Here is a 27,282-nt window from a genome sequence, read left to right as displayed (position 1 = left end):
CAGGCCAATGCTCTATCCACTGAGCCAAACCAGTTAGGGCCTCTCCTTTTCATATATGTATTTCAGAGAGGAAGGGAGAGGGGACACAGGTAGAAACACCAATAATGAGAGAGAATCATTGGCTTGCTGCCTCCTTTGAGCTCCACACTGGGGATTGAGCCTCAACCCCTGACCAGGAATGGAGCCGCAACCTCCTGGTTCATAGGCAGATGCTCAACCATTGAGCCACCCTCTCCTTTTCCAGGTGAAGTAGGTTGGTAGCACCGATGCTTCTGGATCTGCTGTAGAGATCGAATGAGCTGACGCTCCTGAATCTTATGTGGACAACAGGTTTCACCTCTGAAACAAATTGGAGAACAAATAAATGCTTACATTTCCTTATGTTTCCACATCTGAAAGCCAGGGGACACATTTGCAAGAAGCCCGAGCAATAAATGTCGCGCACCAGCTGCCCTCTTCCCCCGTGCTCCGGCCCCACCAAGCTTCGTCAAGAGGGGACACTGACACTTCTTGTGTGACCGTCTCTCTCCCCTGTGGGGCTCTGGGTTCCCATCGGGCAAGGATTCTGCCACCTTCTTCTTCTTTAGGCCTCTAGCATCTAGCATATTTGGGCATATTTTTGGCGTGTGGTAGCTGCTAACAACAGTATTGCTTTCAAACTGACCCAAGTGTTGAGAACTGTCTCTGCCTGGCGTTTCATTAGTGCTTTGCTTTCTGTCGTCAGTCTGTTTCCCGCTCGCTCAACCCTTCCCCTCTCTCTCCTCACAGTTGACTTTTCCGTCTCTAGGGACCACCCTCCACCTGCGGAGCTCAGATGTTGCTCCCCCCCCCCCGCCTTTTTTTGGTCTAAGAATTTATAATATGGGGCTCGTTACACCCTGTTAATGGACTTTATTATCTGCTTCAGTGTTATAATCTTCACATTGAAGACCTTATTTATCTACAGTAAACTGTCCGCCGTGTGTGTGTCTCTTTTAATTCCCTACGTTGATTTTGATTGCACTGCTCCACGCAGCATAATGGTTCAAGTTCATCTGCAAGACCCAAGTGCAGCCTCTTTGGGTGGCGGGTAGGAGTTAAATGGCAGCTGTTGAACAGTGCATAGCAACTCCTCACAGCGGCTTAAACATGAAACGGGACTTGGAGTAACAGAATATGCTGGAATTCGATGAGGACACCGAGTGCCACAGGACAAGGGATTTGAACTTGCAGTTGTAGACAATGACTACACCTCCTACGACCAGAGCCCTTGACCTTTAGCCCCACGATGCCCCAGAAGGAAGGCTGGTAGGATTACCAGCAAGGTCCCAGTGCAGCTCAAATACCCTCCCTGTTGCACAACGTTCGTTCCTTTCTCCCTTAACCTTCCATGTAATAGAGGCATAGAGTCTTGCCCCTTTCATGAACCGTGAAGTTGATGATCAGAATGACTGTAAGACCTTCAGAAACTTTCAGGGATGAAAAGTGCTAAGAAACCAAAAGAAGTAAGTCACCTAACACACATTCACCGGCATTAAACATTCTATATAATAAAAGCCTAGGTGGCATCACACGATGTTGTCACAAGATGGCCGGCAGGGGAGGGCAGTTGAGGGTGATCGGGCTAGCAGAAGAGCAGTTAGGCATCAATCAGGCCACCAGGGGAGGCAGGCAGGCAGTCGAGCGGTTAGGAGCCAGCAGTCCCGGATTGTGAGAAGGATGTCCAACTGCTGGAAACTGGCAATCGGACATCCCCCGAGGGACCCTTGATTGGAAAGGGTACAGGCTGGCCTGAGGGACACACACACCCCTGCACAAATTTCGTGCACCAGGCCTCTAATCTTTTCATGAAAGGATCTGGCCTAAGCTAGTGGATATTGAGAAATGTCCTAAAAAGAGTGGTGCCCCTTTGGAAATAAATTTATTAATGAGCACTCTAGCCTCTTTTTGGGCACAGGAAGTTGAACAGATGACTGAGATTTCTTAGATTTCACACAAAATTGGATTCTAAACAGATTTATCGAACACAATGTCTACATTACAACCTTATTGATTAAATGTAATCCTTAAATGATGGAGTGATCCACACTAAATGTTCTAATTAAAGCACAGAAAAGCTGACAGCCTTACTGTTTCGACTAGAATTGTTTCGATGACAATTCATTAATAAAAATTGTATTGGGTATAACCATCTCCATATTTAACCATCTCCACCCACCCCCCCACCCCGGTGTTGTGCTAAGACTGGAGATAGGGTGGTGACCAAGCTGCCAAGATCTGCCCTCGGAATTATGGGAAATGCAGATGGTTAAATATGAAGCCACCAGTATCGCATCATATGACAAATTCTGTGATGGGGGAAGGTGAGTGCGCTGAGGGACACCTGACCCCAACTCAGTCTTGGAGTTGCACTTGGGGAAGGTATCCTCTAACCCAAGAGAGCAGGATGAACAGGCAGCCTGAGCGGAATATTCTAGCAGAGGCAGAAGGTTGCTAAAATGCGTTCCTTTCCCTGAATGCTATAATGAACATAATGGAACATTGATTTTCTTTGATGGTTGAGGGACTCATGACCTTCAGGTAATTGTTTTTATCACCAGTCTTTCTATAGTGTTGTGGGTGTGGTTGTATGAAATTAGTAGAAGTTGTATTTCAGAAGTAAACCTGCATCACCTCAACCTAATACTTGTGTGGTAGAAGGGCAATGAAAAGACTAAGTAAGTAGGTGAATTGTGTGGTTTTGAGTCATGACTTACTGTCACTTCATAAATCTATTCTGTGTTTCTCCCCCTTTTCATCATTGTTGCTTTGGAGGTTGAGGATATTATCTATGCCTCTTGATGAAAGTAGGGCTTTATGTTTTACCAGGAACAAAGGCTCATTTGATAAATGGAGTTTACTTATAATTTTATAATGGGCTCCTAGAGTGACATGAGTAAGTTGTTTCATTCTTCTGGACTCTTTTTCTTTTAAATAGAGATATGCTCATTGGTGAAGTATGTGGATGTTCTTGAATATCAAGTAGGAAACAGGAAAGTATGAATATGATTATATATGTACAAATGTTTGACTATTCTAAGCAGATGCTCAATAGGTGTTTGCTGAAATAAATTTAATTAAGAGTGTAACCATTCATAGTAAAGTGTTAGAATTCTAGTTGCAACAGGTGAATTTAAAAAAAAAGTCATTGCTGTTCCCATTGGAATTTCAGAGCTATTAGAACAACTGATTATGTTTTTTTCTCTTTCTGAAGCTATCCTTAAAGTGGAACTAAAAATCCCAAAATGGGAGGTTAGGGAGGTGAGGTTGGGGGCATGTGGAGAAAAGGAGGAAATATGACCAAAGATAAAGTGGCTTGAAACAGCCTGGACTGTGTCTGGGAACTCTGGGCAGGTCAATGTTAACAGAAAGTGAAGCACAAAGAGAAAATGTTGAGAATGAGATTGGAAAGGGAGGGGTCCATGCTATAGAGGTTTTAGTCTGTAAACTCCGGAGAATCACTGTGTGCATTTAAACATGGGAATCACACTTGGATTTGGGTTGCAGGAGGATCACTGTGAAAGATGACTTTGACCAGGACAAGGCTGAAGGCAGGAGAACCAATAGGAGGCTCTTGTCCTCATCCAGACAAAAGCTGATGAACGAGGGTAGTGGTGGGAGGATGGCACCTGAGGAAATCCCAGCATCTAATAGGCAGGAGAAAATTAGGACCCTAAGCAAAGACCCAGTCAGAGAGAGAAAAGAATCATCAGGAAGGAATGTCAAGAAGAGAATTTCAGAAGGAATAAGTGATCAGCGGGGCTAAGTCGTAGCTGAGGGGTGCGGTTGACTGAAGACTGACAAGTGTCCAGAGTGTGTTCTGGGGGCCAGTAGCTCCAGCAGCATCTGGGAATTGGTAAGGAAAGAAACTCAGGACCCCACCTGAGAGATATGGCCAGGGTGTGGAAATGCTTATTGATGACCAGGACATATTTGCATTGGTATGGTTGGGACAGAATTTATCTTGCAGCCAACTTGGGAGGAAATAAGAAATGAGAAAGTGCAGATAATAAAGTCTAGACAGAAAGTTGGCTAAGATAGCCGGGACCGGCTTAGCTCAATGAATAGAGCGTCGGCTTGGGGACTGAAGGGTCCCGGGTTCGATTCCGGTCAAGGGCATGTACCTTGGTTGCGGGCATATCCCCAGTAGGGGGTGTGCAAGAGGCAACTGATCGATGACTCTCTCTCATCGATGTTTCTAACTCTCTATTTCTCTCCCTTCCTCTCTGTACAAAATCAATAAAATATATTTTAAAAAAAAAAAAAAGAAAGTTGGCTAAGATAGTAAGGAAGAGAAATTGGTAGAGATGGATACAAGTCGAGAAAACTTGACTTTGAGCTTTCAGAGACTTCAGCACCTGCGTTTTGGCTTAAAGGAAAGTAGAAAGATTAAGGTTTATGATAAGGAAGGCAGAGAAAGAAAAAACAAAGATGTAGAAGACATCAGTAGCCTTTTAGATGTGAATGAGCAAATGTAAGTTATTGTTGTGTGGGATGAAGTGAAGTGATCGCTGCCCAAGGCATAGATTGTAGTCTGGCTCTGCTTTTCAAGGTTTCTGTGAGAAAGCATCGTTGTATATTTATAATAACGTACACCTTTTTGCAGCGTTTAAGGTACAGACTTGAATTCTTAGTCCCTTGCCAATGAGTGTGTAAATTTGGACAAATTATTTTAGATACTCTGAGCATTTGTTTCCTCATCTTCAAAACTGGCATAATAATACCCTCTACACAGGATTGTAAATGAGAGAGTGTGTCTATGTAAGCAACTGTGTGGCTCCACTTATACGTGTGTGTGGTATGTGCTTTTTGTTTTGTTTTGATTTTTCAATAAATACCTGTATTCTCTTCAATCTGAGTTGGAGAGTCCGCAGGTGCAGAGGGCAGACAATATGCATTGACTTATGTCATTTAAAAATAAAATAAAAAGTTTTTATTGATTTCAGAGAAGAAGGGAGAGGGAGACAGAAACATCAATAATGAGAGAAGATTTTTGAGCGGCTGCCTCCTGCTAGTGGTGATGGTACAAAGCATAACCCCAGCACCCCACGTGACTGTTCACTTTATATGTTACCATATAACTGACTGGCATTTCCTGCTGTAGTTTTGATGTGGAATTGTGGATGCTTGGATATGAAACCAGTAACTTAGTCTCCATTCTGTTTCTTGCTGAGATGGTACTTTTAAAAAAATATGTTTTATATTGATTTCAGAGAGGAAGGGAGAGGGAGAGAGATAGAAACATCAGTGATGAGAATCATCAGTTGGCTGCCTCTTGCATGCCCCACACTGGGGATCAAGCCTGCAACCTGGGCATGTGCCCCAACTGGGAATCAAACTGTGACCTCCTGGTTCATAGGTCAACACTCAACCACTGAGCCACCACGCCAGGCCCTGCTATAGTTTTGATGTGAACTTGTTTGTGCCTGGATGTGAAATCAGTCAATTAGCCCCACTCTCTTTCTTGCAGAGATAGTTCTTAATTGCTTTCACTGCCCCTGGATTTTGGATGAAATGGTAAACTTGTCCTTTGCCGAAGGCACCATAAGGTCAGTAGAGGGAAGGACAGCGCCAGGACAGAGGTTAGGGTGCTGAGCCAGGAACCCACGCTAAGCATCCATTTGATCCAAACTTCTATGCGATATAATCTGGTATCCATTTTGCCTTGAAATTCCCAAAGGAAGAACCGTCAAGACCCAGAGCGTCACAGGCTGCTGGTTTTTTGCTATAGTTTGGTTTGCTATTGCCACATCCTTAAGCAAACCCCTGTCAGACTGGAGAGGGCACGTGGGTGGCTGAAGGAGGAGGTAGTGAACAATGCCCCATTCACAAGTGACAAGGGCAGGCCTGTCTCGTGTGCCCATTAGAAGGGTGCTGGGGAGAGATGTCCCTTTGCTGTCTTGCTTCGGGTGATTAGAACCAATTAAGAGGGTGACACACAGCATCAACAGGGAAAGAAAACAGAGAGGGCACCCTCCTCTTCTCCCTGGTCCCAGAAGAGAGAGCCCAGGTTTACCATCTGCTTCCCAAGTTCACTTAGAAAATGGTGGAGAGCCCTAACCGGTTTGGCTCAGTGGATAGAGCGTCAGCCTGCGGACTGAAAGGTCCCAGGTTCGATTCTGGTTAAGGGCATGTACCTTGGTTGTGGGCACATCCCCAGTAGGGGGTGTGCAGGAGGCAGATGATTGATGTTTCTCTCTCATCGATGTTTTCAACTTTCTATCCCTCTCCCTTCCTCTCTGTAAAAAATCAAGAAAATATATTTTTTTTAAAAAAGAAAAGGATGGAGAAAGCGCCTTAGTCAGTGGGCCTTTTTCCTGGGCTCTCCTCCCACTTCGGTTCGTAAGACAGCAGTGGTACCCGCTCTGCCTTGTCTCGAGAAGCCTGGGTGGGAAATGCTTTTCTCTTCGCAGAGCCTCGCTGTCACTTCACATCTCAGTCCCAGGACAACACCAAGCCCGTCCATTTGGTGTGAGCCGTGAAGGGAGGATCCCAACAGGTGCCATTGTAAGCGTGCCATGGAGGAGCCACTCGGAGGGCAGCAGGCCCGTTTTGATCTCTGCTTGGATAGGAGGCTTTAGTGGAATACCCTCTCGGGCTGGGCACGGGGCTCTTTGATCTTCCCTTTGCCTAAAAGGCAGAACCCTCTCCTCTGCTTCCTCTGAGGACAAAAATAAACAGAGTTGGTGAACAGCTGCATAAACAATGCAATTTGGAAGTATGCGGGGGGGGGGGGGGGGAGCCATCATGGGTTACCTATACATCCACACACACACACACACACACATATCCTCTTGATCCGCATGTTGCATCCGCATTGTGACTCTCGCTTGATCTGGGTGAGGTTTCCATCGATGCGGTGAAATACAGAGCCTTCATGCGCCAAGGGGTGGAAGGCCTCAGATAATTGGGGCAGAAGCATTTCTTCCCCCTGGACATGGAGCAGTTGTGAGGCGCTCCAACTATAGGAGGGTAAGAGCCCTCCTTCGGGGGCCAAGAGCAGGCCACCCACACTCTGGAAATGATGGGTTTACACGTAGGTGATGGAATCTGCAAGTCAGACACCAAACCCATCTTCTTTTCTGTGCCCCTCTCTCCCCAGGAGGGCTTGTTTGGACCCCTGTCTTGTAGGTAATGGGATCTCCATTTGCCTGCTCACAGGCATGCAGCTCTAGAGTAGGCTTGATTTGTCTCCTCAAGTTCCCCTCCGATCAGTCTCCATAAACTGTGTAGTTTCTCTTGTAATTGTCTGTCTCTTCATTGACACCCTTGGTTCAGGCCATTGTTACCAGGACTGATGTAACCGTCTCCCCATTGATCACATGGCTGCATTTAAAGCTGATCAATAAGAACTGTTTGAGCCAAAACCAGTTTGGCTCAGTGGGTAGGGTGTCGGCCTGCAGACTGAAAGGTTCCGAGTTCGATTCCGGTCAAGGGCATATACTTTGGTTGCAGGCACATCCCCAGTAGAAGGTGTGCAGGAGGCAGCTGATCGATGTCTCTCTCTCTCTCATCGATGTTTCTAACTCTCTATCCATCTACCTTCCTCTCTGTAAAAAAATCAATAAAATATATTTAAAAAAAAATAAGAACTGTTTGGGTAATACCTATATTGGGATGGAAAGCTCAGACATACTGTTTAGGCTCTTGGGAGAACATAGAAGAAACAATGGCTTTCAAAAGACAGGGAAGGTTAAAAGTATAGAAAACGCCTTTTCTCATCTCATGCCGCTCCCTAGTTATCACCCGTGGCTTCTCCTCCTGAGCCTGACTGACATGTTTTTGTCTTCATACCTCTGTCACAATGTTCCTTCTGCCTCGCATGCTTGCATTGCTTCCTTCTGCCTCAAAACCATCCCTGTTATGCAGGGTGCCTCTCATTGCCGTCTCCTCCCCTCCACACCCCAGGCAGAAGTTTCCACTCCCTCTACTGAATTTTTAGAACCCTTATATTAATTATTCCACAATTCATTGAATGCCCGGCTCTATAGGTACCCGTGTATATGACTTATCGATCTCTTTACTAGATTATGAATTTGGGACAAACGTGTGTTTTTTTTAAATTTGTTACAAAGGACAGCAGAGCATCTCACCTATGCTAACGCCTAAATGAATACTTTAAAAAGTGAATGGATGGCATAAAATCATGGGAATTTATATGATACCCCTTGTGCCCATTATTTTTTTCCAGTTGTATTGAGGTATCATTGACAAAACTGTAAGATATTTAAAGTGAACGATGCGATGATCTCATGTATGTATGTATACTAGTGCATTGTGAAAGGCTTTTCCCCATCAAGTTAATTAACACATCCATCACCTCACGTATTTACCTTTCTGTGTGTGTTTGAGGACATTTCAGTGCTCTTCTCTGACTGAATTTCAGTTACACAATACAGTACTGCTGTAGACACCATGTTTTCCATGAGCTCATCTTATAGCTGAAAGTTGCTAACCTTTTACCAATCCCTCAGCCCTGGCAACCATTTTTCTTCTCTCCGTTTCTATGAGTTCTATTTTTTTTCATTCCAGATTCCATATATAAATGATACCAAACAGTATTTGTCTTTCTCTGTTTTTGTACCCATTATTTTAAACCATCATTTAAGGAGCTCTTCATTAATAAATTTTAAAAAAATCACAAAACATTATTTTAATTCTCACAGTGATCCATGGCATAATTATTACTCTTGTCCACATGTCACAGTTTAGAAAAAGAGCGTTCAAAAGAGGTCAAATCGTTCCTCCAGGGTGATTCGTGTCAATGGCAGAATCTAAACTGAACTTGAGGTCTGACTCCCAAACTACGCTTACATTCCTGGTTATATTGTCCCTCAGGTGTTCTATCTGGGGATCTTTACCCTAAGTGTTTGGATGTTTATGGCTTCTGAGGTAGTAGGTAGTCTGTAAAATACATAAAGTAGATGATGATGATGATGATGATGATAATGATGATGAAGAAGAAAAAGAGGAGGAGAAGGAGGAAGAAGAAAGAGAGAGGTGACTGACTTTATGAGTCGAAGTTTAGTTGATAAATTAGACACAGTAAAAAATCAACAGCAATAATAAAATGGAACAATTATAACAATATACTATTGACCCTGAACAACATGGGTTCGAACTGTGTGGGCCCACTTATATATAGATTTATTTTTTACAAAAAATATACAGTTGTCCTTCCTCATGTCTCCAGATTTCACCTCTATGGATTCTACCAACCATGGACCCAAACAGTATGTTTGATGCACAGTGAGGAGTCCAAGGATGCAGAGGGTCGACTGTGTACATTGTACTACACCATTTGATATAATGGACCCCGGCATCATTGGCTTTTGGTAGCTATCAGGGTCCTGGGACCAATTCCCTGTGGATATATATGGATGACTGAGTTTAGGGGGAGTCAAAAGTTATATGTGGATTTTTGACTGCATGGAGTTGGCTCATTAATACCTTTATTTAACGCCCCAATTTTTATTTATTTTATTTTTATTTAGTATTAATTCTTTTATTTTATTTTTTAACTTGAAAAATAGATGATTCCCCTTCCCTGCCCCATGATAAATCTTATGAGCAAGTGGTTTAGGTGCGTTATAACTTTCTCAGTTCACTCCCAGTGATAGGCCCCATAAGTAGCTCTTAATCAATGGTTAATGGTTTTAAACAACAACAATGACAAGTTTTATGCATGCTAGCATTGCCTAACCAGGCTGACTCGGATGCTTTCTGTGAGTTCATTGTGTGGGCTGGCCATTTGTTCTCCTCACAGCCCTCTTCCCCTTTTAGGCAACAAAGCACCAAGGGAAGCCTTTCACCTTATTGTTTATTTACTTATTTGTAGCAAACCCTGCAGGATGTCCTGGGAAAGGCTCACTCAGAACTATTTCCTGCAGCCAGCTTGGCTTCCTCCAGTTGTCCAGCAATTGCGGATAAGCACTATCAGATGCTCTGCTGAGCCTATGGGATACAACTTCCTTCAGCACACCTTCCTTCTCCTCAAGAAGGATCAGCGACTTGCAATCCGTTTCCCAGATCACAAAGCACTGGGTGCAGAGATGGTTTAGCTCCTATAGAAAACTACACCCTTCAGAGTCAAGCTGACGAAGGAACACCTCCTTCGTTGCACTCGACATGCTTAGACAAGGCATTTATCAAAACTGGTTTCATAAACTCCTCTTCCCTGACCCCAACTTTCCTTTGGGCCCCTCCTCCTGAAAAAAAAAAAGATGCCAACATGCCATTTTAGTCCTGTCTGAAGCCATAGGTGACCCTAAACGTTCCTGGAGTGAATGGGTGGCTTAAGTCCCACTAACTAGCTTAAATCTTCCCATGATACTATTTCTCGAGACTGCTTATGATGGGTCTGACATCACCGGGCTTTCAGTTCCCATCTTGGGCTTCTCAGAGTCCATGCCCAGAAAGACCCATCCAGCTTCAGACATGTGAGCCTTTGTCGAACCTCCTGCCCCTTGTTTTATCTTTGTCTTTTATAGGCAGGATTGGTTGCATTAAACGGGCTGGCACTCAAAATGAAGACCTTCACCTGGAGAGCATTATGCTAAGCGAAGTTAGCCAGTCAGAGAAAGATAAGTATCACAATGATCTCACTCATATGTGGAATCGAATGAACCACATAAACTGACGAGCAAAAATAGGCCCAGAGACATAGAAGTATGAACAGACTGTCGAACTTCAGAGGGAAGGCAGGGGAGGATAGGTGGGAAGAGATCAGCCAATGAATTTGTTTGCATATAATGTATAACCTGGTGAACACAGACAGTTGAGTGGTGAGGGCCTGATTGGGAGAGGGGGTGGGGTGGGGGTGGGCTGAAAGAGGTTAATTGGGGAAGAGGGGAGAGAAACAGGGGACCTATGTAATACTTTCAACAATAAAGATTAAAAAAATATATATAAGGCCTTCCAAATGGTCTGCAGGTGAGTTCAGGGCCAGGGGCTGGTATGGAGGATGAGGCCAAATGTACTATTAAAATCTTAACACTGTGCTTCTGTGGGTTCTGCCACTTCATCTCTGTGTTTGGTGATCCTGCTGGTGGTGTCTGCACCCTGGATTGTTTACCCAGCCTTCACAGCTGGGTGCCGCTCAGTGGGCGTTGTGGAGAGAGCAGGGTGTGGTGAGGGGTGGAGGTGGGAATGTTGCTTAAGAAAGACAAGCAGATGTTAGTGTGTGAAGTCGGAGGAATGGTGATGGGGATGGAGAAGTTTGATGGGCCATCTCCTACAGAAACTTTTTCAGAAAGCATTCGGAAAACATGAGTTGGCTGTATTTCTGATGGCTTATCTTGGTCTGTAATGCCCAAAGAATTTTGAGACTAAGAATTGTATAGATCCTCGGTAGTTTAGAACTCTCCTGCCTTCTGCCAATCTTTTACTGAGTTGATGGATAATTAAATAAATGAATTAAAAAAAATTAAAAATTAAATACAAATTAAAAAATAAATAAATACTGAGTGGATGGGGTCATAATGTGGACACAGCCAGATTAGAGAGGGACACTGTGATGCCCCGACTCGTTCTCAGTTCTCTTCCCCAGGACAGGGAAGGCGCTGCTCCCGGGACAGCCTCATCCTGTCCTCTCACACATGTGGTGAGAAGAAAGGCAGGCCCCTGAAAGGACCTAAGTGGGCAGCGGAATGGAGGGCCTGTGAGGTTGGACCACAGGAACGAGAGCCCTGGCCACATTGGAGGAGGCCGTGCCTACAGGGCAAAGGGCATCTTTAAGCTCTTCTGTTTTGGGTACCTAAATGTTGCTCTTGTCAAAAAAATCTTCTTTCCCTGTGCTGGATGTGAATAGCAGAGATGAATATACATTGTTGTTGTTGGAGGGATGTGAGCCTATGGCAGAATCACATTGAGCCTCTGCTGGTAGTTATACTTGGTGTGGGAATGGGATTCTGTAGTGTTGATGGAAGAAGGGGGATGCTTAGGAAGGATGGTGCCAGTCCAGAGGTCCCCTGTCAGATAATAGCACCTACATTTTTATAGCCCTTTCAGTTTATAATAGTACCCATAGAGTGAGATATGTTGGTTAGTACATTGCCATTTTCATAATTTTCCAATTTCTAGTTAAAATTCAACACCTTGTTCTGATATCCATATCATTAATAGGCAGCAGACCTTAAAATCTAAAAATATGTACTTATTTCAAAAATACACTTGCTTTGAAGTAGTCTAGGTAACATTCGACTCTGCAATTTATTGACCCTTTTTTCCGCTTATGACAGAATGACCATTTTTGAGCCTAAAACCCTGAGCTCAGAATTTCCTGAGGAGAAGGAGGATTCGTTTTTGCAATAACTTCTCTACAGCACTTGCTAACTTGCTACCAGCTGGGAAATGAATTTGACTCATTAAGGGCAGCCCAAAGCAATACTGGTATATATCCCTAGGAATCATGGATAAAAATGCCTCTACTTCTCACACTGTCAATGAGGGAATGGCTCATGGAAAATGAGAAACACCTGGGCATCTGGCGACCAATGTCAGTTTTTGCCCCTGTGTGTGGCTTGGCTCCGTTTTTTGGTCTTGGTAATAGAGTCATTATTTCTGTGTCCGATGGGTTTCTGAATGTCATATGTTGTTTCCACCCAAGCCATTTCCCAGGAAACACAACTCTTCGTTCTCTTTTCTTGCTTGGACTGAAGCTGCAAGGCCATCATTCTTCCCGGAAGGGCAGAGTCTCTCCCCAAATGGTACCCACTTCATCGTTCAGAAATCTATGCCCTTTGTTAGTTTTTCCTATATGTGGAAATAGGTAGACATTTTTTGGTGTTTATATTTCTATAGATTTAAGTTTTCTACATAGAAACACCATGCTTCCTATAGGAAAAAAAAATTAATGAAGCAATATATATCCTTTACTTGCCTCTTTCTTTTGGGGATTGGGTGCCGTGTCATGAATATTATGGGGACCTTGAGATCATTGTTCACTCTTCTTATGCAATATGAGCCAATACCAGTGCATAACTCACCAGCACACCCTGGAAGATGCAGGAGGTTCTAAATCTGTGAACACTGAGATATGGGCAAAGAAAGTCCCTGGTGATTGTGCTTTAACATTTTGGAAGGCAGGGTAGTCTGATTAAAAGAACATGGCTGTGGCTCAGATTTTTTTTTTTTTTTGTTCAGATACCGGAGACATGCCCTAGTTATTGATCTTTTTGCGAGGAGCAAAAGAGGTGTGTGTACAAAATCAAGGCCAAGGTTGTGCTTAAGTGTTTTCTTCCTTTGTCCCCTCTATCTTTCCAATGCCTTGAGATTATGGGTATAATATAAGAGACATGAGACTGATGAAGTGAGCCCCTCTTCTTTTGGAGAGATTGCTGCTTCCTAAGGCCCTTACTACAAGGTGTTGGTGTTGTTAGCTTCCTAACCTTTGAGGACAGACTTTTATCTGAAAACTAGAGGCCTGAAGATTCATGCAAGAATGTGCCTTCCTTGCCCTGGCTACTGGCACTACCTTTGGTCCGGCCAGAGCCTCCTTTTTGCTCAGGCCCAGAGCCGCCTTTCCACCTTCCCATGCTGCCCAGAGGCCCCCCACGACTCAGTACCTGTGTATGCAAATGAACCCACCATCTTCGTTGAGCTCATTTGCATACTAACTCCTGATTGGCTGATGGGCTTCATGAAAGTATGGTCAATTTGCATCTTACTTTTTCAGTAGTGTAGATAGGGGCATACCAGGCAGAGGAGATTTAACCATAAAAGCCATATGACTGCAAGATACTGAGACATGCTGACGAAAATGCCTGTATTATGCCAGTCATCCCAGCGAAGGGAAAGGTTTGAATGTTGACTATATTTTGGGGGCTCGGCCAGACACTGGATTGTTGGAGAGTGCTCCTATTTGATGGCTTGCCTTCCTTTCTGTTCCAGCAGAGAGCCCTCCCCACCTGTCCCCCATTCAGTGGAACCAGCTTCAGCATCGGAAGTGCTATGAGTAGTCCTCAGGAAAGCCTTCTTCGTTTTCTCTGCTGCTGCGATTTTTGCTTTGCTTAACAATATATTTGTCTACGTTGAGTACTTGGGCAAATTTGTATGCTTCTACCTGTTCCTTTTTATTCTTTATTTGTTTCTGATTGGAATCTTAGCTAATTTTATCCTTCCAATCTCAGTTTATTTTACTTTTTTAAGTCTCAGGAGCTCCTGACCACCTACACTTGGTTAAATCATTTTTTTTTTTAACTGCTTGCCATCCTGGCCAGATTGTCAGTTGGGCAAGGACCTGATCTGTTTCATTCCAGGTTCTTGGCAAAGAATCTACACTAGATATCCCATCATTTGTTCAATTGAATTGAATTTTTATTTTCTTTCATCCCATTTTGTTTCCACTTCTTTGCAGCAAAAGGCAAGCTATGAGACTATATTTAAGCCGGATTAGAAAGTATAGGGAGAAGAAGGAAATTAAACTGGATTTAGAAAATTACGTTTTGGCATCAGTGTTCTGAGTTTGGCAGACGATTCTGCCTTTGGGTGTTCAAGAGCTTGCCAGTGGACCCACAGGGCTACTAGCAGAAGGCAATAAAATCTCCCGTGGTTTTTCTCTGGAAACTTTGCCCAGTGCCCTAAAGCTATGCACATTTTCCCAACCTGCCCGGTGGAGAGTCCTATACCAGGAAGGTAGGTCTGAAAATGTCAGAGGAGAGGGGAATTTCCAAAGTTATGTCAAAGATGTGCTAGTGAGGGACTGCGTTGAACTTTACCATTCTTGACATTCTTTTGGCCATTTTCACTGATCCTGTGCTCTTTGGCTTTTGTTACCAGGTCGGTCTTGTGGATAAGTCTTGTTTCCTTAGCCAGCCCCATTGGTGAAGACATACCCTAAGGCCCAGTCCTTCATCCTCTGATCTTCTTAAGTCTTTCTTCGGAGATGAATGTTGCTGTGACTCCTTCATCTCTGGTTCTGTGAAATCTACAACCCCATCTCAGGGCCCTTCTGGGGCACCAGTTTGTGACTCTCCTTGCCTGGGGGTATCATTCCTGGGATGTCTGTCATCTCTAACTAAATATGTCTCCATAAGCCTTATCTTTCTCCCAAAACATTCTCCGAGTTGCTCTGAATCCAGCAGTTGCCACTACAATCTGTGAGTCTTTCTCCACCTTCTATATGCCTGTCCCCTCCCTCCCCCTGCCCCCCGCCTGCCCCAACCTAATGGACTCCCAGAGGTTGTTCTTCCTTGTTGTGTCTCTGGAATCCATTCTTTTCTTTCCCCTTAGGACCCAGCTCTTCCTCTTTTCACAACTGTACTCTCTAGAGCAGCGATTTTCAACTGGTGCAACACGTTGGCCAAGAGAATGTTTAAAACATGCAATACCTGACTGTTTCATCAGGGGCACTGACCTCTTTTCCCTTAGCTTGACAAATAAAACAATGACAACAGCCAACATATTTTTTTCTATGTATGTTGTGAATGAATCAAAAATTTACTTATGTTTTGGTCAAGTTGGTAAAAAAAACAAAACACCCAACATATATTCTGTTGTGCCACAGAATTTTGGTAATTAGTTGGTATGCCATGAAATGGAAAAGGTTGGAAATCGCTGCTGTAGAGCACAGCTATCCTGGATTCCTAGGGTTTTGCCACAGGCTTCTTGGTTTTTTTATTTTTACCTTTTTTTTTTTTTTTTTTTTTTCATGTCTCATTTCCCCAACTTGATCATTAGCTCCTTGTGGACAGAGAAGAGTGATTGTTTCTCTTCCTGTCTCTAGCAGTTAGCACAGAGCTCAGTAGCTACCTGGTAGGGAGCGTTCACAGCTGACGGTGACCTCAAGCCAGAGGATTCCTCCTGGTCAGCTCTGTGCAGACATTGTCCCTGTGATGCCAGGACCTCAACTCGAAACTGTGAGGCACAAGATGTGAGGCATATGGATGGATTAGGTGAGCACAAGTGTCTCTACAATTTGGAAAATTTGTATTTTTGAGTGCTTAAAAAATGAATGCCTTTTGGGTGTAGTTCTTCATTGTTTAAAATATTTGTTCAGAATTATTATGCAATGTTATCCAACAAGCTTATGGAGAAGTATTATGATTGCTACTCTATAGACGATACAACAGAAGCTTGGATGTCTAGTTTGACCAAAGGCAAAGGTCTCCAGCCCCAGACTTCTGATTCCAGGTAAAATCAGTTCAAGTAAGGCATGGAGTTAAATCCTAGGAAGATGCACATTTTGATTTTTAAAAAAATATTTTTATTGACTTCAGAGAGCAAGGGAGAGATAGAAACATCAATAATGGCAGAGAATCATGGATCAGCTGCCTCCTGCACGCCCCACACTGGGAATCGAACCCTCAGCCTGGGCATGTGCCCTGACCAGGAATCAAACCGTGACCTCCTGGTTCATAGGTTGACTCTCAACCACTGAGCCACGCCGGCTGGACACTCTTTGATTTTTGTCCTGAGGAGGTTTGAAGTCTAGTGAACAGTAGCAAACAAATGAAACGCCTACTACCAGATTCGAATTAAGTAAAGGTGAGTGAGGACACAGCAGAATGCTGTGGGCGCATGAAGGTAGGAGTGATTAATTCTGTCCTGTGCTAAACAGCAGCTGCCCTGGCTGCTTTTCATCAGGGAGTGATTACGAGGAATCTGAGAGCAGGTGTGGGTGTGTGCCGACAGCAGGATGGGCAGGCGGAGGAAGACAATGCCATTTCCAGTTGTGCTTTTGGCTGGGGGAGCCGTGGTGTGGGGATGGCAAGCGGGTGGATGATGACCACATTGGGGTGGTATGGCACTTTGGGCAGACGGGAAGGTCCCCGGGCCTATCTGCCAAGCTGGCTTACTTGGTTTCACTCAGCTCCCAGGGTAGCCTGGTGCTTTTGTGGGCGGCTGCTGTTTTGATGATATCGTCGTGGGTTGAATGTGAGAAAACTGAGCTTGTCCTGTTGCAAAGAATCTGAAAAGATCCCGTGATGATGCAGCAGTCCTCCCTGGGTTGCTCTGATGTTCTCTGCAGATGTTTCAAACTCATTCCATTTTTTTCCAGGTCCCCCAAGTGTTACCTCCCCGCTGCATCTCTTTCTCTTTCAGCCTCGGTGAACCTCCTTAAGATTTTTATTTAACTAGAAGCTCATTCCAGAGTCAACATTACGGCAGCCTCGTGGATTTTGGAATAACTTTATTCCATATGTTTCTAAGTCATTTATACTTAATTCATCAAATGTGTCTCCTCCTCCCCCGCCCCACTTTGATGAGGCAGTTAATGGCTAAGGCATCTTTGTAAGCCTTTGAGTTGGCCTCTTAAACCTTTTCCTCTTGTCTTGAGTCATGCTATGCCAGTGGTCGGCAAACTCATTTGTCAACAGAGCTAAATATCAACAGTACAGCGATTGAAATTTCTTTTGAGAGCCACATTTTTTTAACTTAAACATCTTCTAACGACATTTCAAAATTGACTTGCCCAAGCCATGGCATTTCGTGGAAGAGTCATACTCAGTGGCTCACGAGCCGCAGTTTGCCGACCTCTGTACTAAACCATAACTGACGTGTATCGCAGAGTTCATAGCCCACACCGAGCCTCTTTATATTTCCTTTCCTCTCTGCCCCTTCTTCCCACACTTACAGATTACCCACCCAGACCAACAGTGACTGGAGGTTCATGTTCGGTTGCCACTTACCCACAGACCAGCCCTTCTCTAGTCTACTGTCAGCATAAGGCAGGGCACGTGAATGTTAGCTACCCCTCCCCCCCTCAAAAAAAAAAAAATCTGTTTTCCTTACAATTTCAAAAACTTGACTTGGATCGGTCTTGTGTCCCACCAGCTTCATCCTTTGTGGCCGATGCCTAACCTGGGGAAGGGCTGTGCCTCAGGACTCATCACCCGATCTGTGGATTTTTGAGATGGGGCTGCAAAACCAAAGCAGCTCTTTCTGGAGCCCTGTTACTTCTGGGGGGACCTCTGGTCAGGTTGGCCCTTCCGCTGATTTCTCTTAGCTCTCCTGTTACTGTCAGTCTCAATGCATAGCTGTAAGGGCATTTGAAGTCCTCTCTTTGGCAAAGAAACACTGGCAAATTCTGGCGTTTCTAGATCTTGCTTGGCATACGAATGTGCATGCAGCAGGTAAGAAGATACACATACGTAGTTCAGAGGTAGGTCTGCTTTCTTCTTTTAAATTATATATTTTTTATTGATTTCAGAGAGGAAGAGAGAGAAACATCAGTGATGAGAGAGAATCAGGGATCAGCTGCCTCCTGCCCAGCTCCTTCTGGGGATGGAGTCCACAGTTCAGGCACGTGCCCCGATCGGGAATAGAACAGTGACCTCCTGACTCATAGGCCAATGCGCAACCACTGACCCACACCGGCTAGTGGTGAGTCTGCTTTCTTGATAAAGATAATTGATCCACTTTAATTTGACACACTGACAAGATGCTAGGCAGCAAAAGCGAGAGGAGGAAAGAGAACGAAGAGCAATTACATGCCCAACGGGCACTTGACGTACGTTGACGCGTTTAATCCTCACAATTATCTGCAGTTATTAGCCCTGCTCTTAGAAGAAGGAATTGAAACTGAGCAAGTCTTAGTAACCTGCTTACGGTCACCCCACAAGTCACTGGGAGAGGCCCTCTTCTTTCCACTACTCAAAATTCCCAGCCAGGGTGCCGGGGTGGGAGCCCATGGAAATATTGGGGTGTGGTGGTTGTATGACTATTCCCAGGAAGCAGCCAGAGCTACCCAGTTGTTCCTCCAAGTCCCTCTCCATCTGCACCCCCGTCTTTGTGCGCTTGTGTGTCTGTCTGAGGCTGTCTGCAGACATATGGATCACAGGTTCCTGCCCCATGAATCAGACAGGCAGGCAGCTCAGAGAGTCTTCTCCCCTCCGACCTGTGGCCCTCCCCGTGCCAACTGGAAATGTGGGTGTGGGGAGTCTATTGGGCACTGGCATGGTGGAGGGATGGAGGAGAAGCTCGGGCGGGATGTGTAGGACCAACAGCTACTCTGAGGATGCTCTCCGATGTGGAGACGCAGCCGTGGGGAAGGGCTCAGTGAGGAGACGTGCCTGTGCATGGCCTGAGCGAGTGCCCATCCATGAGCTCACCGTTTCAGAATCGGTGCAACGGAAAACCCACTGTTTAGCCTATCCAAGGTCCTACCTGTGCCCTGCCCGGGAATCGAACCAGCAACCTTTCGCTGCATGGAATGACCCCCAACCAACCAAGCCACACACCCGCTAGGGCCCCAACTTCATTTCTTTGTGAGCTTAACTGTGTCTTCACATTTTAAGTCACTGGACTAGTCATCATATGGTTTGGGGATTATTGGCTCTGCATTAAAAACAAACAAACAAACAAACAAAAAAACAACCACCACCAAGTGATATTTATATTTTACAAATAAACACCTTGCAACAATGTGTGTCAATAGATCAGTGTACATATTACTATATTCGGAACATACCTATGTTTGTGTGTACCTAGGAACCATGACGAAGTCTATCTCTATAATTTGGGGTGGACAGCTGTGAGGGGAGACTTTGTTATATGTTTCTGAGCTGCTTTAAGTCCCTGGCACGCCCCTGGGCACCAGCCTACCACAAAGGTACTCCGTTTTTTTCTGATCCAAAACAGACTCCCTAAGCGACCAAACATCCAGCAGGAAACTATTTCTAGGTCACGGGATATACACGGTCATGCGAGAGCCATCCTACTACAGCAAAACGCTGGTGAGGGTCATGCTTAAACGATGTCTTCGGTTTAGCACAGTCCTTACGCGCTCTCCTGGGCGGATCACATGCCTGCATTCTCACAAGCGAACGTGCAGGGTCCAAGGGCGGCCGGCAGCTGTCTTCAGTCAACGTGGCCACATAGTGCGAATTCTCGGGAAAAGAGAAAGACAAACTTCATACATAGTGTTACACATGATCCGCCCTCTCAGAAACCAAAGGAACCCTCCCCAACCCCGGCAAACTGCGGCTCTTTGGCCCCTTGAGTGTGGCTCTCCCACGAAATACCGCAGCCTGGGTGAGTCTATGTTGAAGAAGTGGCCATTAGAAGAAGTTTAAGTTTAAAAAACTTGGCTCTCCAAAGAAATTTCAATCGTCGTACTGTTGATATTTGGCTCTGTGGACGAATGAGTTTGCCGACCCCTGCACTGATGGATACAGTGGCTCCTATTCTTAAAACCTGAATTTGATCTGTAGCCAGCATATCAATATGTGGCTGGACTATCTCACAGAGCTTTTGTGCAAATAAAAGGGGGTGTGCACGTGCTTTGTGGAATTAAAGCTCCGGGCCAGTGCTGTTCTGTTGGAAATCAAGTCGTGTCTGAAAGCAGAAAAAGACAGCAAGCAGCTGGCTAGCGTCTCTTTCGTCTCACATTCCTGCGCCCCATGGGTCTGCCTTTAGGGAGACTCGGTGCGCTGCCGACACACATGCCTGCCCTGACGCCCGTTGCAGCCTTGCTTGTTCCTTCCGCACCCTGGAGACAGGCACCACACACCCCGCAAGCACACAGCGCCTCGCCGCAGTGACTGGACGTATGGGCAGCGGTGAGCAGCAGTCCTCCTGACTCCCCCAAACATTGACTGGCGTCATGTGGCCTTGTGTGTGCATGCCCCAGACATCAGAAGGCGCTCTAGCTAGCTGGTGGGAGACCGTGTAACATGTGTAACACTATGTATGGCTTTGTCACAAGTCACATCAGATCGTTGGGTCAAGAGCCCTGAAACTATAGACTTCGGTGAAGGCAGTTGCCTTAAATCACTATCATTTATCAGACGGTGGGGTTTTTTTCTTTTTTTTTTTTTTAATGAAGGTTTTCATTAAGTTTAAGCATAAGCTTTATGGCCCAAGCTATCTATAATAACAAAAGCATAATATGTTAATTAGATTGGACAGCCCAACGACCTTCGGGACATCATTCCGGATGTCCTTCCTGACGTAGACGTGGCTGCGAGGGCTGAGGCAGAGGTGGTTAGGGGCAATTAGGCAGGCAGGTGAGTGTTTAGGGGCATTAGGCAGGAATCCAGAGTGGTTAGGGGCATCAGGCAGGCAAGCTAGCGGTTAGGAGCCAGTGGTCCCAGATTGCGAGAGGGTGCAGGCTGAGCAGGCTCCCTGCCCCTCCCCTCTTTGCACGAATTTCATGCACTGGGCCTCTAGTTTTGTTTTTGTTTGTTTTTTTTAAAATATATTTTATTGATTTTGTACACAGAGGAAGGGAGAGAGATACAGAGTTAGAAACATCAATGAGAGAGAGTCATCGATCAGCTGCCTCTTGCACACCCCCCACTGGGGATATGCCCGCAACCAAGGTACATGCCCTTGACTGGAATCGAACCTGGGACCCTTCAGTCCCCAAGCCGACGCTCTATCCATTGAGCCAAACCGGTCCCGGCACTGGGCCTCTAGTTTTAAAATAACAGCAATTACTTTCAACCTACCAGAGGACAGGAGCATCAAAAAAATGGTCTTTCCCTGAATTAATCGCTAAGATTAGTGTAATTCTTATCACATTTTCATTCCCACTTGAGGGCTCCCCATATTTCCTCAAGGCTCTCCTCTACACTCAGTCACTTACCTGCCGCAATGTCACCTTTCCCAGAAGGCCTACCCCCTCCCCTTCTAAAACACCTGCCCGGTCTTTACAACCCACTATCATTGTCCTCATAGAATTCGTCACCACCTGGCATCATACATTTATTTCTTTACCGTCTACCTCCCAGACTGAAATGTAAAGTACCATGAAGGTGGGACTTTATAGTATTCACTGCTATCTCCCCAGCCTTAGCCCAGGCTGTGGCCCACCATAGATTCTCTTTACTAGGGGTGTCGAACTCAATCAGAGAAGGGGCCAAAATCTAAAATCCAGCCTAAATCGCGGGCCGAATGGTTTACTGAACAGTCATAAACTGTCATTGTGATGGAAACACAGCGGAGTGCAGTGATGACAGTGCGGTGCGGGCCACATTGCAAGGCCTGGCGGGACAGATTTGGCCCGCGGGCCCTGTGTTTGACACATGTGCTTTAAACACTTAAGGCAAAGTTGAATACAGGATTGGATGAATGCGTGTAGATTCCCTCTCACCCTGTGTCCCACCCACTCCTTCTCCACAGGTGATCACTGTGAATAGTCTGGGAACTAACTTCCTGGGCTTCTTAAAAAAAAAAAAAAAAAAAAAAAAAAGGCATTTGCAAACGCAGACACACACTTTTTTATGATAATGCAAATTGTTTGTTCTATTCCTTCATTTTTCTCTCCATAATATACTTCTGAAATTTAATAATGGCAGCTTATAGGTAATTTACCCATCGGTGTAAATAGTTCTTCTTAACAATTACATTGTAGTCCATACTATAGATGTACCATGACTTACTTAACCATTTTCCTATTGATAGATACTAGTATATGGGTCACTTCCCCCTGTTCACGATTATAAACAAGGCTGCAGTGGATTTGCTTGTACTTAAATCTTTGTGCCCATAGCAGATAGGTCTCAAATGATGAAATAGCCTCGCCCACATTTTGATAGATACTGCTTACTTTGTCCTTCTCAAAAATTATACTGTTTTACACACTCACCAATAATATATGAGGGCCCATTTCTCCATATTCGCAAAATACCCAAGTTTGTCTATTTCGGACCTAGGTTGGTTTTCTCAAGTGTGTGGTTCTAGCTTTTTCTGACTACTTTTTCACCTGCCCAGTCCTCCTGGCCCATGTCTCTGAAACCATAAGTTGGGGGATCAGAAGAGAGGGGGTGGGGAAGAGCCACTGAAAACCCCAGGTGCTTCTGGCTAGGGGGGGCTGGAATGTCCTCCCTCGCCAGGCTGAGCGCATCTGCACGCTTGCTGCCCACCCTGCCATTACAGGTCTTGAGTTGCTGCTGCTTCTCCTCCCTCCTTCCCATCTGGAGGCCCCGCCAGGCAGGGTCTCAGCAAGTGGTCCTCCAAGGGCCCTGGCCTCCTCCCTCCCTGGCCCCCCTGGGTGACCTGCCTCCCTGCTTGTCTTCCAGGCCCCGCCTCCCTCCGGGCATACCCTCTCCTCTCCGTGATCACCCGACAGCCCGCCGTCATCTCTCACCTGGTCCCCGCCACCCCGGGAATCGCCCAGACGCTGTCCTGCCACCCCGCTGCCCCCGAGGCGGCCCCCGCCGAGGCCCCGGGCGGGGAGGCGCTGGGCAGCAGCGAGTCCGAGACGGAGCAGCTCACCCCGCGGCAGAAGAAACCCCGCCGGAGCCGCACCATCTTCACGGAGCTGCAGCTCATGGGCCTGGAGAAGAAATTTCAGAAGCAGAAGTACTTGTCCACCCCAGACAGGTGAGGCCCCGGAGAAGGCAGGCTGTCCGCAGTTCAGGGCCTTGAGAGGGGAGACCCCTTTTGCTCATGTCATGGCACACCCAGGCACAAGGACTGGGACATGCAGGACGCTGTGGCAGGGTCTGGTCCTTGGCCCACATCTTCTCAGCCTTGGTAGGACAGCGGCCGACCCAGAGGAACCTGCCTGTTGCCGAACTTGTACCCCTCACTGTCTCTCCCTATTTTAACGTAACCACTCCAGTATAAGCAGGAAGGTGACGTTTAGTAGATGGTTGGGAAGAAGATTGGTTTGTGTAGTCCCTCGCACCCAGGACCAGATGCAGTGGGACCTGATGGGGAGCTGGGATCCATGCTCTCAGCCTTCTCCTCACAGGTCAGCTCCTGGTGGATAGGCTGGATGGACAGGGTGGAGGAGCTGTCAAATGTCCTGGTGCGTAGGATGGGTATCAAGTCAGAGGCACTAAAAGGACTTGGATCACATCCCTTTCTTGATGCTTGAGATCCAGATGAGGGGAGTGTGGCACCTGCTTCCTCAGAGGCTATAGCCTCAGCCGCATGCTTTAACTTAGCATCTTAACCGCAAAATACTCAATGTCTTGTCTTGTTCCTCAAACTCCCTCTGGAGAAGGCTGAGCTTGTTTTTGTTGTTGTTTTGTTTTTATATTTTTTATTGATTTTTTTACAGAGAGGAAGGGAGAGGGAGAGAGAGAAACATCGATCAGCTGCCTCCCGCACACCCTCTACTGGGGATGTGCCCGCAACCACAGTGCATGCCCTTGACTGAAATTAAACCCGGGATCCTTGAGTCTGCAGGCCGACGCTCTATTCACTGAGCCAAACTAGTTAGGGCTAGAGAACAATTTTGAACGTAGAAGGGACAGAATAGATCTTGCCATGAGGAAGAGAAACAGGGTTGAGCATTCCGGGGTACCTGGATGGGGCCACCAGGGAATCAGGGGCATCATGACCTAAAGTTGGAGGGTGGGGACAGAGTGGGTTTTACAGACAAAGAGTGAGTTCTGGTTGGACGTGAGAGTGTGATGGACAGTGGAGACGGGTCTGAGTATTGGGGATCGATAGAAGGGATCTCTAGGTACCAAGGGCAGCATTCATGCCCAGCATGTAATGAAGAGCCTCACATACCTGAGGAGCCAGGTGGAGTGGGCACTGCGGGGTGGTCTGTTAAAAGGCCTTCAAGATGCCAGGTGCCATTTTTGGCTTAGAAGTCAGAGGATTTTTATTTTTAAAATATATATTTTATTGATTTTTTACAGAGAGGAAGGGAGAGGGATAGAGAGTTAGAAACATCAATGAGGAGAGAATCATCCATCAGCTGCCTCTTGCACATCCCTTACCGGGGATGTGCCCGCAACCAAGGTACATGCCCTTGACCGGAATCGAACCCGGGACCTCTCTGTGGCCGATGCTCTATCCACTGAGCCAAACCGGTTTCAGCAAAGTCAGAGAATTTTTAAACAGAAATGGTAGTTCCCAGCCAAGCTCCTGAGCTTCCTGCTCCCTGCCCAGGTGGCTCTCAGGTGACCTACTCAGGACTGATGAACTTCCCGGGGGGAGGAGGACACCGCATGGCTGGCATCGGACCTGCCGCCTTAACCTGCCCTCAGGCATCCCTCACCTCTGTACGTGACCAGAGCCATGAGCACGGCCTCCTCCCACGGCTCGCTCCCTCGTCCTCATTGTTTGTTTCTCCGGTTTCCTAGGTGACCCCGGTTAAGTGAATACGCAGGGAAGTGAGAATTTGTAACGGTGGCAGGTAATGAGAGGAAACCGATGACAGTGAAGTGTTTCTCCAGCCAGAGCGAGCCAAGGGTGCATTTTTCCCAAGTGAGCTAACCCGTGTGCTAGCTCGGTGGCAGGGCTGTGAACTGGATCTTCCACTGATGACTGCCCCTGATGGCCTCCGGTCAACCGGCTCTGGAGGCTCAACGGGAGCCCGGGGGGACCCGTCTCCAGGGAGGCCATAAGGCCTGGAGTTTGCCCCCTGGGTTCTTCCTGAGTGGCTCTCTTTGAGCCTCTGATCTCTGTCTGTACAATGGGAATAACTATACCTATTTCACAGTGTTATGAAAGGAATAAGTAAGATAGCACATGTCAGGTGCTTTCCACATGGCCTGGGCGCTATGGTACCCAGGCAACCATTGCTGTGTTGCTGGAAATTGCTCCGACGGCACCTTTCCCAGGAATGGTTTTGACACTCAAGACTTTCAGAAGGCTGCGAAGACTTGCTGAACCACAGGAAGCAGGAGGGGCTGCAGACTTAATGTGTGTGTGTGTGTTTTTGTTTTTTTTTTGGGGGGGGGGGATCTGGCATCATGACAATAATTTAGGGAAGCAACAGTGAGCCTATCAGAAAGCGTGTTTGAGCCACCGTTCTGGATTTAGAACGTGATAGGCACGTTTGTGGTTACGAAAGACGCAGAGGACATACACTGCTCTTGCAGTTGAATTAGGGAGGCAGCAATCACTGATGTGAAGCAATAAGAGACCAGCTGGGAACGTGGAGCCACCTGGGTGGTGGCTGGCCCGGGGGAGGAGGTAGAGGAGACATCCCACCTGAGCTGGGCGTGTCCGGGAGGCTCGCCTGCAGGAGGTGGGACTTGAGCTGGACCTGGAATGATGAGTGGGATTCCAATTAGGGAAATACGGCTTCTGGGTCAGAAGCTTCATTTTGTACAGAATCAGAGTAAGGCTTTGTAGGAAAAGGACTTCGCAATGAAGACTCACGTAGACAGTCCTTGGACCTCCGCCTCTAGCTTCCCAGAGTTTCAAACATTGGATTTTTGGAAGAAAAGCAAGGCTCTTTGAGGAAGAATTGGTTTTAAAGGGGAAGACCTGAATTTCAACCCAGTTGCCAGGATCCCATCTCTACCACCCTTTCTCTTCCTCCTCATCTTCTTTTGTGCCTTTTGCCTTCTAGGTTGGACTTGGCCCAGGCTCTGGGACTCACCCAACTGCAGGTGAAGACCTGGTATCAGAATCGCAGGATGAAATGGAAGAAAATGGTAAGAAAGGAGAGAGGGAGTCCAACCACGAGCCTGTCATGGCAGAACGAATCCTTCCAGCAGGCCTGGGAAGAAGGCAGGGAGGACCACGTGGTTTGGGCTCATGGGATCGGAAGGCCTTTTATGGCGCCGGCTGGGAGGCAGGGGTTGTGAGCAGAAGGATAAGCCATGCCTCCTGACCTGGATTTCCTGATCAGAGGGATGTCCTTTTCTGGTTTCCTTAGAAATAACAGAAAGTGAAAGGCCACAAGCTTCTCAGTTGCTAGATTTACCCCCACCTGCTAGCCTTTTCAAAGCACTTCCTTCCGCCTCCCACCCGCAGCTAAGAATAGACGTCAGTACTCTTTGTTGATAATGACATCCAGGGCACATTTGTTCTCATAGCTGTGTGTCCTCTAATGCAGGGATTCTCAAACTTCAGCGGGCACCAAAGTGACCTGGGTGGCAGGTGACAATGCACAACCCAGGCCCCTCCCAGGACTCTGAGTCCCTGTCACAGGACAGGGTGGGAATGTGCACTATCAAGCACTCAGGTTCCTCTGATGCACGTGGTAGAATGACTGCCTTTCCCTAATACTGATCTAGTGCCTGGCTCATGAGTCCGTCCATCTTTGTTTTTTATTTATTTTTATTTTTAAAAATATATATCTTATTGATTTTTTACAGAGAAGAAGGGAGAAGGAGAGTTAGAAGCATCAATGAGCAAGAAACATCAATCAGCTAGCTGCCTCCTACACACTCCCTACTGGGGATGTGCCCACAACCAAGGTACATGCCCTTGACTGGAATCAAACCTGGGACCCTTCAGGCCACAGGCCGATGCTCTATCTGCTGAGCCAAATGGGTTAGGGCTATTTATTTTAGTTTTTAAAAATATTTTTATTGATTTCAGAGAATGGGGAGAGACATGGAAACATCATTGATGGGAGAGAATTATTGATCAGCTGCCTCTTGCATGCTCCACACTGGGGAC

At 46.3% G+C, this 27,282-nt stretch overlaps 1 protein-coding gene across 3 annotated transcripts in view; it reads left to right on the top strand.

The window, feature by feature from the left end:
* Window positions 1-27,282, top strand: part of BARX2 (BARX homeobox 2) — a 55,139-nt gene that overhangs the window by 19,073 nt on the left and 8,784 nt on the right. For all 3 annotated transcript variants that reach the window (XR_006742345.1, XM_036449379.2, XM_045585443.1), the window contains exons 2-3: window positions 22,983-23,286; window positions 26,225-26,309. Coding sequence is in view for 2 of the 3 variants with exons in the window: in XM_036449379.2 (XP_036305272.1) it covers window positions 22,983-23,286; window positions 26,225-26,309 (389 nt within the window). In the remaining variant the exon portion in view is untranslated. The remainder of the gene's footprint in view (window positions 1-22,982; window positions 23,287-26,224; window positions 26,310-27,282) is intronic.

Source organism: Pipistrellus kuhlii, unplaced genomic scaffold, assembly GCF_014108245.1.
Source record: "Pipistrellus kuhlii isolate mPipKuh1 unplaced genomic scaffold, mPipKuh1.p scaffold_m20_p_20, whole genome shotgun sequence".
In the NCBI taxonomy this organism is placed as follows: Eukaryota; Metazoa; Chordata; class Mammalia; order Chiroptera; family Vespertilionidae; genus Pipistrellus; species Pipistrellus kuhlii.
This window is presented reverse-complemented; position numbering and strand designations above follow the sequence as displayed.